The sequence below is a fragment of the Cervus elaphus genome, chromosome 13, assembly GCF_910594005.1.
Source record: "Cervus elaphus chromosome 13, mCerEla1.1, whole genome shotgun sequence".
Taxonomy (NCBI): domain Eukaryota; kingdom Metazoa; phylum Chordata; class Mammalia; order Artiodactyla; family Cervidae; genus Cervus; species Cervus elaphus.
In genome coordinates this window covers 34,197,126-34,215,110 of record NC_057827.1, presented here as the reverse complement: position 1 = coordinate 34,215,110, position 17,985 = coordinate 34,197,126, and the positions used below count along the sequence as shown (strand labels likewise).

Here is a 17,985-nt window from a genome sequence, read left to right as displayed (position 1 = left end):
TTGGATACAATGCTGTCACACACTTAGTAGACTATAGTATAGTGTAAACATAACTTTTGTATGCACTGGGAAATAGAAAAACTTGTGCAACTTGCTTTATTGTGATAATTGCTTTACTGCAATGGTCAAGAACCAAAACTGGACTATCTCTGAATTATGTTGATACTTAAAATTATTATCTTACAAAGATGAAAGAATTAGGCTTATTCCTGCAACTCCTTAATAGTATCTACATTTTAAGGAGGGGGAGGTTAAAGATTAAAAACAAATGACATTTGTATGATTATGATAGCTATGAAGGCTGTATCTTGACCAGCCTTTTTCACAAATACAATTGTAAAGCGAAACACAGTATGATAAGAAATGGCAGAAAGCACATATCATATGACTATTCTCTCCAGCAGATCCCCTATTTGCTCTTCAACAAAGAAATGGTCTCAAGAGAGATGTCTTTTAGCAGATAGCTAGGGACCATCATCTTCTATTTGAAAACAAAAGTAAATCTTGGCCCACTATCTCTAAGTCTGTTAACCCTTCATGGAGCAAATCAGAGAAAATTAAATGAAAAAGGGGCAAGTAAAACTACCAATGAGTGTAAATAATTATTATTATAAAGCAGTAATTTGAGACATAATCTTCTTTCCCTCTACTATATTTATTTTCACAAATAACACTGATGTAGTTTTAATCAAATTCAGAGTACTAAAATGCAACTAGGGACTTCCCTGGTGGCTCAGTGGTTAAGAATCCACCTGCTAATGCAGGGGACACGGGTTCAATCCTTGTTCTGGGGAGATTCCACATCCCAGGGGGGAACTAAGCCTGTGCACCACAAGTGCTGAGCCTACGCTCTTGAGTCCTCATGCTGCGACTACTTAAGCCCCAGAGTCTGTGCTCTGCAAAAAGAAAAGCCACAGCAATGAGAAGCCCACACACAGCAACTCAAGTACCCCCCATTTGCCACAACTAGCGAAAAGCCATGCACAACAACTAAGATCCAGTGCAGCTAAAAATAAATAATAATAAAACACATAAATAAAACCTAAAAAAAATTTTAAAGCAACTAGTACAATGTATATAAGATCACCTAAAAAAAAAACCTATAAATGAGATCCAAGTAGACATAAAAAGTCTAAATAAACAAAATAAACATTGATAGAATGTTACTGACAAAAAGGAATATTTAAAACTCTTTGAACTTAAAGATAAAAATTAAGAAGCAATACCAGCAAGTATGGTCCTTTGGCAGCCCAATCTCTTGAATTTCCTGAACCATATTTCTTTCCTGCTAAAATAATCAGTGGGATACCTTCTTTCTGGTACAGCTCTGCAGCCTCAAATACATCCAGCTGTCGATTAAAAAAAACATAAAAATTTTAATACAAATTTTAAACTAGTAAGCAACTGCTTAAACACTCTGTGTACATCCTTACCGTCTGTCCTGATGGAAAATGAATTGTTTTGGGAGCTGGTTTTCCAATAAACTTATTAAAAAGCTTGATATTTGCAAAAGTGCCTCTTGTCATTACAGCATCATTACCTCTTCGGGCTCCGTAAGAGTTGAATTCACGAGGGGTAAGGCTGCAAGAAAGTCAGTTTTTATTTCAGGTGGAAAATAATCACATTATTTAACTGTAAAACATTTAAAAAAACCACTTTTTTATTATGAAAAATTTCAAGCTTGGACACAGGTAAAGAAAACAGAATACCTAGGACCCTATTACTAAACTACAGTAGTTCATGGAATCTCTTTGTTTCTTCTATAGTCATCCTCTATTAAGACTGTTTTGAAGAAAACTCAAGATATCACATTTTAACTGGACATGTTTCAGTTTGTTTCTCTGAAAGACATGGACTTAAAAATACTACCTTGATACAAATAAACAAAACCTCCAAACTTCTTAGTATCAGCTAGCCAGTAAATATTCAAATCTCCCTGGTTTTCTTCTTTAGCTGTTGGTTTGCTCAAATCAGATTCAGATATGTTTTGTAAATTCATTCAGCTTTCTCAAGTCTTTTTTATAATCTGTATGTTCCTTCTCCCTCTCTGTCCCCTAATATACTTTATCTAAAGAAATGAGGTCATTTGTAGTACAGTTTCCTATATCTAGACTGCACTGACTACATCGCCACACTGTCATTTCATATGCTCTTTTCCCTCCTGTATTTCTTGTTAACCAGATGTCAAATCTAGTGACCTGCTAAGAGTCAGGGTTTTTATTTTTGCAATGATGCTTTATAGGTCTTACTTCCATTACTTCCAGGATACCCACTTCTCTTTCTGAAATGCTACCAGAGATTGACCATCATCACCTACACTGCATTAGGGACTGCAAAATGATGATGTTGTATTTCTATTATTTCTTCATTTTTTAAACTGGAAAACCTCTATAAAGACAAACTTTCCTTCATCAATGATTTGGTTATATTGAAGTACATTCCATACAGAAAAGCCTTTATTGTTAAATAATGAGATGGTTCCTCATCATCTTCCAAAGGTAACTTAGGTGTTTTTAATTTTTTTCTTCTAGTATCATTATGAACTCATGGATTTAAACATATTCATTATGTTTCAGTCCACTCCAGTTATTCTTTATTGATGCTCAACATGTCCCATCTTTGAGCAGTGACAGATTTCAAGTTGGGTCCTGAAACCTTTTGACAGAAAGCCTGGTAGTTTCTGACAGTTCTTGCTCTTTCTTGGTTTAAGACACAGAATCATCTTGTACACTTTCCAGTTACCAAATCTGGAATCAACCATTTCTCCAAGAAGAACTGGTTGCTTGTACTAAGAATTGGTATTTAGACAGCATAATCTGTGTGCTGTGGATGTTCTTTGCTACTGGATTGGTCACTATATAAATGAACTTTTAAGGACAAGAGAAAACTAGGCATAAGCATCTCAACAACCAACAAGCAACGTCCATCTATCTTTAATTTGCTCTTTTATGTTTAGACAACAACTGTTCTTCTAATTTAAACATCTTACCTCAGGATGTGCATTTAAACATTGGTGATGGGGGGTTTGAGTGTCTTTTTTTTTTTCATTTATTTTTATTAGTTGGAGGCTAATTACTTTACAATATTGTAGTGGTTTTTGCCATACATTGATATGAATCAGCTATGGATTTACATGTGTTCCCCATTCCGATCCCTCCTCCCGCCTCCCTCCCCATCCCACCCCTCAGGGTCTTCCCAGTGCACCAGCCCTGAGCACTTGTCTCATGTATCCAACCTGGGCCGGCGATCTGTTTCACACTTGATAGTATACTTGTTTCAATGCTATTTGAGTGTCTTTAAAAATAAAAATTCAAACTGATGACTACTGTATTAACTATGCTAAGAAATCCGTATCATAAACTAAAAAAAATATAAAAATTTTGTATTTGAGAGAATTAGTGACTTTTTTTGAGGGGTGGGGGGAGATGGAATCTGTATCACAATTATGACCAAGATGGAAATTACAACCTATTAAAAAATATTTGGGTGAAAGAAAACTTTTATTTCTCACCATATAAACAAAAACTGTATGTAAAACAATCTGATTTGTTTTCACTAAATCACACCAGAGTTGCTATTAGCAATTTCTACCAAAAAGTGTTTTAATTCACACCAAACTACAATTAACTAGAAATTCAAACACAGATTTCACAACAGGACTAATGAGATTATAATAAGAACTATGCAGTATTACATGTCAAACCAAGCTGTCAAATGTAGCACTGATTTTTATAAGATATTTTCAATGAAAACTGTCGTATGCATAGCTCAAGCATCAAAAAGCTAATCAGGCAGTGGTACCACAAGTTCTACCTTTAGCAAAATTTTACCTCTGGTATCAAAACAATTCTTTGAAGAGGGAACAACTCTTATGTTATTAACCATGTAGCAATGAAACAAAATCTTTCTAGTTTTGGATTTATATATCCTATGTAAATGATTTTTACATTCACATTTATTCTTCTTGTGAAATTTTTCAGCTCAAGAAGATCAAGCCTAGCCTACGCATGTATATCTTAGAGCCCCAAATACACATTTAAACTGTGCAGTCCAACAATGGAAGATGGTTGGAACCATCAGGCTTTATTTGGTAGGTGAAACCAATTAGACTTTTCAACAAAGTAGCACTGAAAAAGAAAAATCTTGTTTCCAATCATTTGTTTACTTGAGGACAAGGGCTCAACTTAAGATAGGAATTTCAATTTCTAAAGTTACAAGCAAAAGCAAGTACAACAGGTACCCTAGTTATTGCTTAGGTCAAATACACTGACAATCAGACATCCATGATAGCATATAATTTATAAATTCTGGATAAAGGAACATGACCAGTAAAAGTCTCTTAATAAATAAGAAAGATAAAACAAAAACAGTCTGTAACCCTATACACATACCCTCTGTTTGTCAAATACTTAGCAGCAGCACTACTCCTAGCGATGCTTCCAGCAGGTGATATATGATCTGTCGTGATAGAGTCTCCCAGGTATAATAAGACATGGGCATTTTCAATAGGCTGGAGTGCAACTGGCTCTTTGGTCTAAAAGGTAAAAAAATGTTGAAGGCGTTTAGCTCTTCATGAGGTTTTTTTCAACTTCTTAACAATTTTTTAAAAGATTAAATAGTAAAGCAGTACTTACAAGCTTATCAAAAAATGAAGGACATCTGATATAAGTAGATTTTAAATCCCATGGAAACAAAACTGAATCTGGTGCTTCTAAAGAATTCCACCGCTTATTTCCCATCTGTGAATATGGTTTTCATTGATAAACCAAAAGAAAGATAAAATGGAGTCAGAAAAAGAGGTCTATGAAAACGATCAAGAAAATTGAAAGAGTACTTAAGCTAGAACAAAAAAAAGAAAACAGGCCTCATCCATTTGGAAAGAAAGCCAAGACGGTGCATTCTACAAAATTATGACATCTTTGGACAGAAAGGATAAAATCTGCTCATCAAATGCCAGCAAACGAGATTTTCAGGAATACCCAAAGAAATAAATTTCAATACAAAGTGAATGTGAAAGACTTCACAGAACTCCAGAAAAGCCAAAGAATTTAGAAAGATCTAAACATGTTGCTAAAGAGATTAAGTGTGTTTTGGGGGCATACTTTCAATCTTTAAGAATATTATCATGGATAAAAACTTGCTTTTTTCAAAATATTTGTCCTATATCACTGTATTATTAGTCCTGCCTTCAAACTATATTCAAAACTTCACCAATCACCACCTCCATTTGGCACCCCAAATGTTCCATGCTATTACCATTTTTTATTTTGGACTACTACATACAATAGGTTCTCCTGACTCTATCCTTCTCATCACCCAACCCTCTTGCCCCAAGATATCTTCAACTTCAAGACCAACCTTTTTTTCAACTTCAAGAGCAACCTTTTTTGATTATGACACACCCGTTCCACACTTCCCAATGACTCCCCATCTCTCTTCTATCAGAGTAAAAGACTAACTTTTAATAATGGCCTACAATTCCCTATGTAATCTGGACATCATCTCCTATCTCCATCTTTCCTATTTCTTATGTTCTAATCACACTACGGGTCCCTCCCTGAGGCCTTTTGCCATTTACACTGGTCCCTCTCTCTACCTGCTTAGTCCGGTTCTTCGTTTAGATATATGACTAACTTGTTTACCTCTTAAAAACTCTGCTCCAATGCCATGTTTTCAACTATCCTATATAAAACTGCAATCTACTCCTGAATTTTACACAATTGGTTCTCTTCACTCTGTTCTTTAATTTTCTACAGCACTGATTACTTTTTAACATACTGTATAATTTACCTAATTATTCTGTCTACAGTTTACTATCTGCCTCTCCCCTTCAGAACTCTGTGTTTCCTTCACTGATGTATTCCAAACAGCTAGAAGAGTGCCTGGCACATAGTAGGGGCTCAATAAATATTTGTTAACTGACTAAATATCGTTTTTGCTCTCATATTTATATTCTAAGTTCTTTTTAAAAAGTATGAACACATATATTTGCTTGTAGATGCACAAAACATCTCTGAAACAACGCTTAAGAGAAACTGACATAAACTTGCTGCCTTTGAGGAGGTAAAGTAGATGGCTAAGGAACAGGTGGGAGGGAGATATCATTGCCTGCTCTTATTTCTTTCTAATTTTGAATCATGTGAATGGGAACAGTAAACAATTTCTATGAAGTGTGTCCATGTTCAGGATGCCAAATATAAATGCTTGCTATATATTTCTAGTAAGTAAATAAAAGCAATTTTGATACTCTTAAGTCTCTTAGATATTAGAGATTTCAATATAAAATGACCATCACTCATTAAAAACTGTGTATTCAAAATAATGTAATTTTAATTTTGATCCTATTCAGAAAGATGCATAAACACACACTGCCACTTCACTAAACTATTTAAGAAAACAAGTGAGTCTTACCTCTATCTTCTCTTTTAATGCTTTAAACATGGATAATACAACATGTTCTTCCTCTATCTGATGAACTTCTTCTCGACTAGGCCAAATATCATGCAGGTAAATGTTCTTGCCAGTAGGGTCAGTACCTGGTTAATAATTTTTAACATGAAATTCAGTATAAAAAGTAATTACATCAAAATGTTCACATCTTTTCAGACATATAGAAACCAAGTATATTATTCAACAGAGTGCTTCAGGTATAAGTAGCTAAAAAAACTGATTACTTGTACATTTATATTCTTCATATGAATCAAAAATTAATAATGCATGCACTGTGATAAGATTTCTTGAAATAGTTCAAAGAATGAATGGTCTTGGAAATACTTAAAAAATATAACTTTTGGGGAAAAAAGTATGTGCAGGGTATATATGGATACATATAAAGGAAAACATACCTAAAGGCTCTGTCTGGAAATCTATATTCACTGTGCCTGCTATGGCATAAGCTACCACTAAGGGTGGAGAGGCAAGGTAATTGGCACGAACACAATCACAAAGACGACCTTCAAAATTTTTATTTCCAGATAAAACCCCACAAGTAACCAAATCACCCTAAAAAAAAGGAAACAAAAACCACAAATATTCAAGAGATGGTACAAATCTGGATACTCACATATAAGCAATCGCAAAATATTATACTTCTAAGGGCGAGATAACCAAAAGTATATTACTAATTATTAGGCACAGAACTATCAAGCCTGTAAATAAATTAGAAGGAATTATTTCAAGGATCTAAAAATGATTTCAAAGAATCATTTTATGATTGATAGGTTACTTTTCTCAAGCAATGCAAGGACTATAGAAATATAAATACATCAATATGTATATGTGATAATTTAATAGTGAAATATAGTTAAGGAAAACCATTTGGATATCCTAGTGATCCACATAGTTTACCTGTTTTACTGCATTTAAAACTGCTTCTGATAAGGGTGCTGTATTTCCCACACATGTTGAACATCCATAGCCAATGATTTCAAATCTGCATTTCAAAAAATAAAATGTGATTGGGTAGAAAAATCACAACATTTTCTGGTAAAGAAAGGACCAGTCTTATCTTTCATTTCCATCACTGTAATAAGATTGTTGAAGAGAATATTAACAACACATGAACCTTCATCAACATGTTCATTTCACACCTCCTGAATAATCAAATCAGACTCTCAGTCATGCTATCTGTACTGAATGCAAACTTCTGAAGAGCTCTGATATTTAGGATTCGCCCTAGTTAGACCTGGTTAACTAAATCTGACACAGAACTTATCACACTATGCAAGAAAATTCCTCAAATATTACCTGCTAGGAATATAACGTGACCATTCAAAAAATGGATATTATACTTCCCTACAAAGAGGTTTAACTGTCAAATATCGAGAGAACCTGGCTGCGAAAATTTGACCAAGGGATCCAGTTGGGTACTCTGATGGGAGCAATCTTTTAATTCTCAACCAACCAAACCCAAGGAAAAGTCCCTGACAAAAATACCAAGATGATATTAGGCTGGTGCAAAAGTAACTGAGGTTTCAGACTTTGCATTTTAAATCATTACAACGAAGCTTAAACACATGTTTATTAAAATCAAAATAGGAACAATTATACCAACACATTTTTGCCTATGAGAAATAAGTTGGTTCATTCCTGCAGTGTAAAAATCCATGTTTCAGGATTTAACGAACTCTTGGAAAGCATTTTCTGCATCCTGCTGGTTGTGGAAGCATTTTCCCTGTTAAAAGTTGTCAAGATGCTTGAAGAAGTGGCAGTCAGTTGGCGAGAAGTCAGGTGAATATGGCTGATGAGGCAAAACTTCATAGCCCTATTGGCTCAACTTTTGAAGCATGTGGCAGGATGTTGTTGTGGAGAACTGGGCCCTTTCAGGCCCAACAGTTCAGCTGTTGACCAATGCCAGCTGCAGGTGTTGCAGTTTTCATTATATCTTATTGGTTTGCTGAGCATACTTCTCCGATGTCATGGTTTCACCAAGATACAGCAAAGAGTAGTGGATCAGATGGGCAGCAAACCGCCAGTGATCATGATCTTTTTTATCGGTGCAAGTCTGGCTTTGGGAAGTGCTTTGGAGCTTCTTCTTGGTCCAACCACTGAGCTGGGCGTCACTGGCTATTGTATAAAATCCACTTTTTGTCACATGTCATAATCAGATCGAGAAATGGCTTGCTGTGGTGTAGAATAAGAGAAGATGAATTTTTTTGATTTGCAGTCAGCTCATGAAGTACCCACTTGGCCTAGCTCTTTCACCTTTCCAATTTGCTTAAAATGCTCACTGACTGTAGAATGGCTAACGTTGATTTTTTTGGCAGCTTCTCGTGCAGCTGTAAGAGGATCAACTCCGATGACCTGCACTCAGTTGGTCACTGCCAACTTCCGACGGCCAGCCACTACGCTCCTCATCTTCAAGGCTCTCGTCTCCTTCACACAACTTCTTGAACCATAACTGCACTGCATGTTCATTAGCACTTACTGGACAAATGCACTGTTGATATTGCAAGTTGTCTCCACTGCTCTATAATCCACTTTGAGCAAGAAAATCGTTTGAATTTGTTTTTTTGTCTAACATAATTTCCACAGTCCAAAATAAACATAAACAGCAAGTAATAAGTCATTAGAAAAAAAATGAAGCAAGAAATGAGCATTAAATGATGTATAATATAACCATATTTAAGAATGTATTCCAATATTGAATGGCAAAGTTCAACAATGCAAAAACTGCAATTATGTTTGCACCAATAGCTGAAAAACTGTAGGTATAACCCTCAAAATTACTTCCAGCTATGTGAGTGCCGAAAAATTGATGCTTTTGAACTGTGGTGTTGGAGAAGACTCTAGAGAGTCCCTTGGACTGCAAGGAGATCCAACCAGTCCATCCTAAAGGAGATCAGTCCTGGGTGTTCATTGGAAGGACTGATGCTGAAGCTGAAACTCCAGTACTTTGGCCACCTCATGTGAAGAGTTGATTCATTGGAAAAGACCCTGATGCTGGGAGGGATTGGGGGCAGGAGGAGAAGGGAACGACAGAGGATGAGATGGCTGGATGGCATCACCGACTCGATGGACATGAGTTTGAGTAAACTCCGGAAGTTGGTGATGGATAGGGAGGCCTGGCGTGTTGCGATTCATGGGGTCGCAGAGTCGGACACGACTGAGCGACTGAACTGAACTGAACTGACTCTTCTAAACAAAGAAAAAAAACCTAAAACCTATCACTTTTGCAAAAGAATTGATTTATGTAAGACAATATGTTCCATGATACATAGTGAAAACACTGCTAGCATCAATTATTTTTTTGAAGTGCTTAAGAAATATAAGAAAAGTTATTTTCTCCAACGTTCAGGGGCAACTTAACCTATGCTTAGTGGATCAAATAATCTCACAAAACCACAATTAAGACAATTTATTCATTAATAATGCAACCTATAAGATTTCACTCAGTTCTGAAAACTGATCTACATGACTCAGAAATTATGCAGTACCGTTACCATCCCTTTCCCTGTCTGTCACTGTTACTTGTCACCATTGTTACCTGGCTTTACTTGTCTGTCTAGTGTTTCCATCCTTAAACTAGAGATCACATCTACTTCTTGGTAACCAACACACTGCCTTGTTGACTAAATACGCTCAGTAAATGACTGCTGAGTGATATGGCCTCAAGGATTTTCGGGCAATGGCAAGGGAACAAGTAGAACCCTAAGTGTTTTTTCCTATCTCCTTTTTGCATATAAAAGGCCCTAACAAGTAGCTTCAATCACTGCTGAATACTAATATTAAAAAGATGGTAACCATCACTTACCCAAGCTTGCTAAGATATGGTAATACTCCACTTGAACTGAGGTAATGTGTAACCATTCCACTGCCTGGAGATAAACTTGTTCTTATATAAGGTTTAACCTGTAGACCAGCTTCAACAGCTTTTTTAGCCAAAAGACCTGCAAGAGTAAATAAACAATAATTTATTATGGCAAAGTTTCTCTCTCTCTTTCCCTCATATTAAAGTAGGAAGTAAGAAAGGATTCATTTTACAGGTAACCTCCAATATAGGTTAGGGTGAAAGTCTGAAATTCATAAAATTACTGTCATTATCCTGTCCATTTATTCTACTGATTTCATTTAAACAAAAGTTGTGGTAGACATACTAGTGCCTTTATGCTATAAATTGTTAAGATTCAGTTGGATATCAAGGCATCATGCACACAAATGGAAGGATATATAACAATATCATGTACACATATAATATACACCATTAAATGAACCATTTTAAATGCTATAATCATAAAGAAGAAATGGCAATTTAACATTTATTATACTTGATTTTATAAAATTAGTGAACTGTTCTATGCAATAGTTGATTTTATATTCCTTGACAATAATCTTTTACTTCCTTTATATCTCAGTGGAATCTAGCACACTGCTATGGTAAATGTCTAGTAGATTATCAAGAGATTTGATAGAAAAAGCAGATACAACCTAAAACTCAGATACATAAGTTACAATTTTGAAAATTTACCGTCTTTGTAATAAAAATAAAATTAATAACATAAATCAGTCTTAGGCTCCTTTAGACCTAATTAAAACCTCAGAAAGGCTCTCAAAATCAAACACAGAGGACTTCCCTGGTGGTCCAGTGGTTAAGAATCCAGCTGCCAATGCAGAAGACATGGGGCTGATCCCTGGTCCTGGAAGATACCACATGCTGCAGGGCAACTAAGCCTGTGCACCACAACTGCTCAGCCTGCGCGCTAGAGACCATGCTCCACAAGAGAAGCCACCGTAATGAGAAGCCTGAGCACTGAAACTAGAGTAGCCCCTGCTCACTGCAACTAGACAAAGTCTGCATGCAGCAGTGAAGACCCAGCACAGCCAAAAAAATAGATAAAAATTATAAAAAAAAAGAAAAGCATCTTCAAGAAAACAAAATCCAAAAGACACCTATACTTATGCATAATCTACGAAACAGAATGTGAACCTAACAAAAACTGTATGGATATAAACCACAACCTACCTGCAGCAAGCATGACAGATGGATTGCAATTATTGGTACAACTGATAACGGCGGCAATGACCACAGATCCATGAGACAGCTTATATTCACTTCCTTCATAATGAATAGAGACGATATCATTTTGCTTTTCAGCTGCAATTTGGAAGCCTTTAAATCCAACCTACACAAATTTGCACATAAATATAAACTAAATATTCTTGATAGGTATAGAAAAAAAAGAGGGGTAGAAAATACAGCAGATCCTTGATATCTGACAAGTTTTGACTATTCGGGAGTGATGCTGAAGGTCCGTGATTTTCAGTAGTTATAATCCAGTTGAAGCATTAATTTGAATAATCGTGACAGGAGTCTGGTGGTATTCCTAAGCTTTTATCTACTGAGTGAGTCCAGCCAACTACTCAGGACCCAGCTTTTATTTGGCTTTGCTGTTCTTTATTCATTCCTAATTAACAGGAATTCTCAAAAGATGGTAAACATTTTTTCTTTGTTGAAAATGGCCTTGAAGATTTGCTTTAAAAGATCCTTATGTCTATAGGTGTGTAGAACAGATGAGGCAAGATGGTAATTGTTTAAGGGAGGTACATGGGAATTCATTACACTATTTTATTCCTGTAAAGTTGAGTATTTTCCACAAAAAAAAAGGGAAGAAAATCAAGAAATTACAAGAGGCTCTGAAAATAAAGCCAACTATTAGTTCTCAGAATAGAGAAAGTGACAAGATTAAAGCTGTGATTCTTAAGACAGAAAGTACAAACCCCAAAAGTCAGAGGTCACCTGGTATTCAGTTATTTTACCAGACTTAAGACAGTCATTACAACAAAATAGTAGTTTTTTCCTAGCCTGGGAAATCATAAAAAGTCTAGAGCATTGCTGCCCAATGGAACTTTCTGTGATGATATAAATATTCAATTGTTATTTGAATGTCCAATACAAAAGCCATAGCTACATGAAGCTATTCAACTTAACATGAGGCTATAGTGACTAAGAAACTCAGTTTTTAATTAATTGAAATTTTTTATTTAAATACACCCAATCAACCTCTGGTCCTAAAGTGAAATCTGGGAACCCTCATGAGATGTCTGACTTACATTTTGGACAGAGGAAGAGTGAGCTGCTACTGTGTGCCATAATATATAAAAATATAGCAGTAGATTGAGTTCATAGATCATCCTGCTAATTCCTGACTACTTAGCACAAAGTGTACTGACAAATAAGGTAATCTACCTTTTCATTTAAGCAAGCCTGGAAATCACTTTTCATATCTGTCAAAGCAACTCTATCCTGAGGTCTCTTTGGACCACTGACAGATGGAACTATTGAATTCAGATTAATCTGGATCACCTAGGAAATGAGAGAGAAGGAGAAAAGGAATTAGAATTCATTAGTACAGATTCCAACTTGAATACTGCTTTCTGAAGCAGAACAAGTATATTCATATTTGTTTTAATGATGACATACACTCCCAAGAAATAAATACATTAAAACCTAATTTATGAAATATATAAACATTTGCTAAAAAACTAGTAGACCAGTATGCAAACTACTGCAACACCAACTGTATGGTCTACATAAAAATTTTTGTTTCTCAAATGTTCCCCCCCCCACAAAGATAACACTGTCTTCACAGATGCCTTATGATAAAGTAGATGCTTGCACCAGCTGTCACTTTATTGTTTCTGATCCCCAAATTCATCCTTTGCCTACTCTGTGATAACATGGGTAGCCTTGGTAAACATTTTTCTGTTCTCAGCTTGCATAATGTTAAGTCTGGTCTACAGAGGGTGCTGGGGGGATAATAGAAAAAGGGATTTGCTAATCCTGGTTCTAGTGTGTCTAGCTAGCCAGGCGCCTGCAGACCATGTTTTTATTCCTTGGTTTAAAAAAAAAAAAAAGAGTCATATTTTATAAAAATCCCACCTCCCAGCTAGGTTTCTGTTTAATATCTTCCGGTATTTCTACCATTTTCCAACTTACATTTCATTCGGTATAATAAATTCAAATTAAGTTTCTCTTCACTATGGCTTTCATTATTTAATAGCCCTGTTTATTCTGTTCATCACAACTGAAACATCTGCTTTTTTTTACACCTTTGTTTCACGGAACCAGGTGATCCTAATCTGTGTTTTTAGTATGTGAATTTCTCTTGAAATGAACATCCTGATGAATTTTAATTCTATTTCTTATCATATGCTCAAGTTTTTTAATAGGCAAATTTATCCCATTTCACTATACTACCAAAAATTTTCCTTTAATTATGTCTCTTTAAAAAAAATGTGGAAGGCACTAGAGTCAATAAACAGGGCAGAAAGGGACCAGAAAATAATCAAAGAAGTTCAAAGATTTACCCAACTGTCCCACAAATTCAATTCCGATGCGGTCTATCCAGCATTCAATATACCTAGTCACATAATATATAGAGGTATATTGAATGCTGGATAGAAAAATTTATTTATTAAGAAAAAAAAAAGCTAAACAAGACAATGGATTTCCCAACAAAAAAGAGCTTAATAGTTAACCATACCAATTATAACACCAAGCTGATTTAGATCCCTGACACACTTTTAGAAAGTGAATTTTATTAAAACTTTCCTGCAAGTAAATTCTACCTACCTCAATAGAAATTTCCAACAGAGAAACATTTGCTTAGACTATAAAGATATCTTTAACATTAAAGGCCATATAACTATCTTCTTAGACAGTTAATAATAGTTATCATTTATTGAGTACTTACTATGTTCTTAAAACTGTTATAATGAATTTGCATTTAACCTCTTAAAAATCCTATGAGATAGATACTATCTTCATATTTCAGAGATGAGGAAACTGAGGCAAACAAGCTAAAAAAAGTACCCAGGGTCGCATAGCTGGTAAGTCTTAAAGCTGGGATTCAAACCCAGGAGGACAGGCTCTAGAATTTACAGTCTTAACTACTATTAGGTGGGTTATTTTGTAGATACCTGGGAATATTCAGGTTCTCCTGAATTATCTTGCTCATCTCGAAACAATTTCACAGCTTTAAGGTATGCTTCCATTGACTCGAGTTTGGCTTTGTCAAAACCTAAAAAGATGATTAAAACAATAAAAATCCTGTCAGGAATTTCTGAATCTTTGGGAATAAGGATGCTGAATTTTAATGATGACTAACAAACAAATGTTACTTGTAACTAAGCACTCAGAAAAGATTTCTTTACAAATTGATAATATTACAATTACAATATTGATAATATTACAAATTTATAATAACAATAGCAAAAATTTTACTCTTCATGAAAACTCTACTTTATAAAATACATATCAGAAGCCCCTTTTAAAAGTTACTCAATCACTTTGGTGGTCCAGTAGCTAAAACTCCGTGCTCCCAATGCACGGGGCCCAGGTTTGATCCCTGGTCAGGGAACTAGATCCTGCACACTGCAACTCAAGATCCTGCACACTGTAACTAAGATCCCCCAAAGCCAAAAAAATAAATATTTTTTAAAAAGAGCTATTCATCACAGAAGATAAAAAATACTGAGCCAGTTATATAAACTCACAAAAATACTGTTTGCAAGAGAAAATCCAGCAATGAAATTGAACATAATAAATTACTATCCATCGTGAAAGATGAAATTCATTACTTTCCCTAAACAACAAACATTAGTGTACCAGTCAAAATGAAAGAAAATAGTAAATGAAAGAATAGTTTTAGAGAGAAAAGAGATTTAACAAGATCTTCCAAAAATTAAAATAAATTAGATGTTAAGAATAAAAGCTTCTAATTAAATATTTTGGTCGTTACCCATAAGCCTGATGAAAAGTAACTGTGGTAGATTATATTTTCCAATTATTGCCACAACAATTTATATCCCAAGATATATGTTCTCTTACAATGTGACAGAGGCAGAAAATATGTTCATTCCCCAAATGCAAGCAATGTGATTTCTAGCTGGCTAATGCACCCTCTTCCTCCCTCCCAACCCTCCTCTCTCAGGTTACTAACCCCTGAAAAGCCACCATGTGAGAAAGCCCAGATTACATGCAGAAACCACATGTGGGTGTTCTGGCTGACAATCCCGGCCAAGTTCCCAGCTGACAGCTAGCATTCACTGCCAGACATGCAAGTGAACAAGCCTTCAGGATTTCTGGCCCTGGTTTTTTAAGTGTTACAGCTGAGGCTCCAGACATCATGAAGCAGAGACAAGCAATTCTGGCTGTGCCCTGTCTGAATTACTAACCCACTGAAACTATGCAGCATAAATGATTATTGCTGTTTTAAGCCACTAGTTTTAGGACAATTTGTTACTCAGTGATAGTCATTACTACATTAACTCATATTAATGTGAAGAATGAGGCATTTCTCTCTTGAACCATTCTACAACCCAAAGAACAGTTTATAGAAAACGCTACATTCTATGAGGACCATTCCCTCCAAGGTTTCAAATGACCAGCCATCCATTTTGCCATTTGATTCAATCCACCCCCAAACTGAATACTAGAACATATCTCCCCAATATACTTATGAGTAGAGATTAGTATCAACAGTTTAGTAATGACCTCTTGAAAAATAAACAGACTAACTTTTAAAGAACAGGAGTCTTATAAAACCAACACATTCTTGTTTTGTACGTATTTCCTATATTAAATGGTCAATAGAAGAGTGGTCAAAGTTCCCAGTCAATTAGGCTATAGTAAGAATTTGGAACCTGTAACCCTATGTTGTTTTTCACAAAATTAAGTGCTGCTTATTCTTTAGAGAGAGCACTGGTTCTCAAATAATCTTGTCTTGTGACTCCTCTCTTCCTGGATGTAGAAGACAGCACGGTGAATGTGGGAAAGCATGACTTCCATTAAACTGCAACGTCTGATCACTAACGGGGTGGAGGTATCCATTATTATGTGGAAAAAGTGAAGCAAAGAGCAGCAGTTTGAATAATTTCTCTAAATTGTAATGACTCTAGTCACAGTGGACTAGAGTTTAAGGACACAACACTCTTTAAGCACATCTGGTGCAGTTTATTTCAAACTTGCTATTTCAAAATAAGATCATATCATGAACATTAAATAACATGTACAAGGTAGTAATTTATTGTAAAATATTTCCTAGTGATCTTACATCTTACCTGTATGTTCTAAATGTTTTAATGTCACATTGTCAACAGGGAAAAAGCTGAGGATAGCACCATATTCTGGACACATGTTTGCTATTGTAGTTCGATCTACTATAGATAATTGTGAAACTCCACTTCCAAAAAACTCAACAAACTTTCCAGCCACTCCTACTTGCCTGAGATGCTATATAAAGAGATAGATAGAAACACATACAAAATTAGCATGGATTCTCTGAAAACCACAAAATCTAATTTTTAACCCATTACTAGTGACAGTTAAGGAAAGAGGTCCTCCGTTATTTTTATGAAACATCAACTCACTCTGGTTTTCCAGCTAAAGGCAAATAGTCAATAGAAGAATGGTCCAAAGTTACTAGTAGGATTAAAAAAAAAGCGCTTGAAAACTCAAAATGTCTCTGAAATCAGGGTATACCATAGACTCTACTATGTATCTGCTAACTGGCAGTCTTCTTTTTTTTCTTAGCAGCACAGAAAACAATAGTTCTAGCCAATGAAGGCATCTTAGATTTAGTGAAATATTAATATACTGATGAAACTGTGTATTTAAATTTTAAAAATTAGATACTGCTATAAAGATTCTTCAAATCCCAAATACTGGTCCAAATATTTAGAGCATCATTAATTATAGGTAAATTTCATTTTGATAGAATTTAACATGTGGCTTCAAACTTAATTCCTTCTAAAATTATTTTTCTTATTACTAAGTAACCAAAACAGCTACCCACCTTTTCTGAATTGTAAAATGGTTGCATAATGGTACAGGGAGTGTGCCCAGGACAATGACTAAGTATGAAACAACATTCAATCTATGAATAATATCAAGTTCTAACATTTTAGAAGTGCTAAGGATCATTTAATCCTAACTTTTTTATGGATGCAGAAACTCGACCCTAAAAGAAAGATTTTTATTTTCACTATTTTTGATGATAAGAGCAACACAGATTAGAAATACCAAGTCAAATGCTGCTTTCACCAAATTAATGAGGTACCAAAATATACATTTTGAAAAACAATGATCAATTCTATAAAGATATGACTAGAACAGGACCTCAAAAAAGGGACATAACACTCAAAAAGGTACACACACATATAGATTTAACTTTCATTATCAATAAGCAAAAATGTCTAAAGTAGATGTGTAACACTGTTAAGAAAAAATATAGCCAGAGGAATCTAAAAAGCAGCATTAGTTTTCAGGATATGCAAAGGAAAAGAATTGATTTTTCTAAAAACATAATGGGCTATTCCTTTCCTTTAGGAATAATCCTTCAATTCTCAATTTAACTTCTCGATCTTCTGTTACCATACACTGAATCAATCATTTCTGCAAGATGTCAATTTTTTTTCTAATTAGGGAAGAAGGATCAATATTAAATGGTGAGAAGGAGGCAATACCGTTTTCTTTCCCTGCGGAGT

General features: G+C 35.1%; 1 protein-coding gene across 1 annotated transcript in view; it reads right to left on the bottom strand.

Moving 5' to 3' along the window:
- The window catches only part of IREB2 (iron responsive element binding protein 2), a 49,326-nt gene that overhangs the window by 5,636 nt on the left and 25,705 nt on the right, over window positions 1-17,985 (bottom strand). The window contains exons 9-20 of the mRNA XM_043921680.1: window positions 16,561-16,732; window positions 14,419-14,519; window positions 12,686-12,802; window positions 11,462-11,621; window positions 10,253-10,388; window positions 7,348-7,432; window positions 6,846-7,002; window positions 6,412-6,536; window positions 4,635-4,739; window positions 4,392-4,534; window positions 1,434-1,581; window positions 1,227-1,349 (exon numbers count right to left, since the gene is read on the bottom strand). Coding sequence (XP_043777615.1) covers window positions 1,227-1,349; window positions 1,434-1,581; window positions 4,392-4,534; window positions 4,635-4,739; window positions 6,412-6,536; window positions 6,846-7,002; window positions 7,348-7,432; window positions 10,253-10,388; window positions 11,462-11,621; window positions 12,686-12,802; window positions 14,419-14,519; window positions 16,561-16,732 — 1,572 coding nt within the window. The remainder of the gene's footprint in view (window positions 1-1,226; window positions 1,350-1,433; window positions 1,582-4,391; window positions 4,535-4,634; window positions 4,740-6,411; window positions 6,537-6,845; window positions 7,003-7,347; window positions 7,433-10,252; window positions 10,389-11,461; window positions 11,622-12,685; window positions 12,803-14,418; window positions 14,520-16,560; window positions 16,733-17,985) is intronic.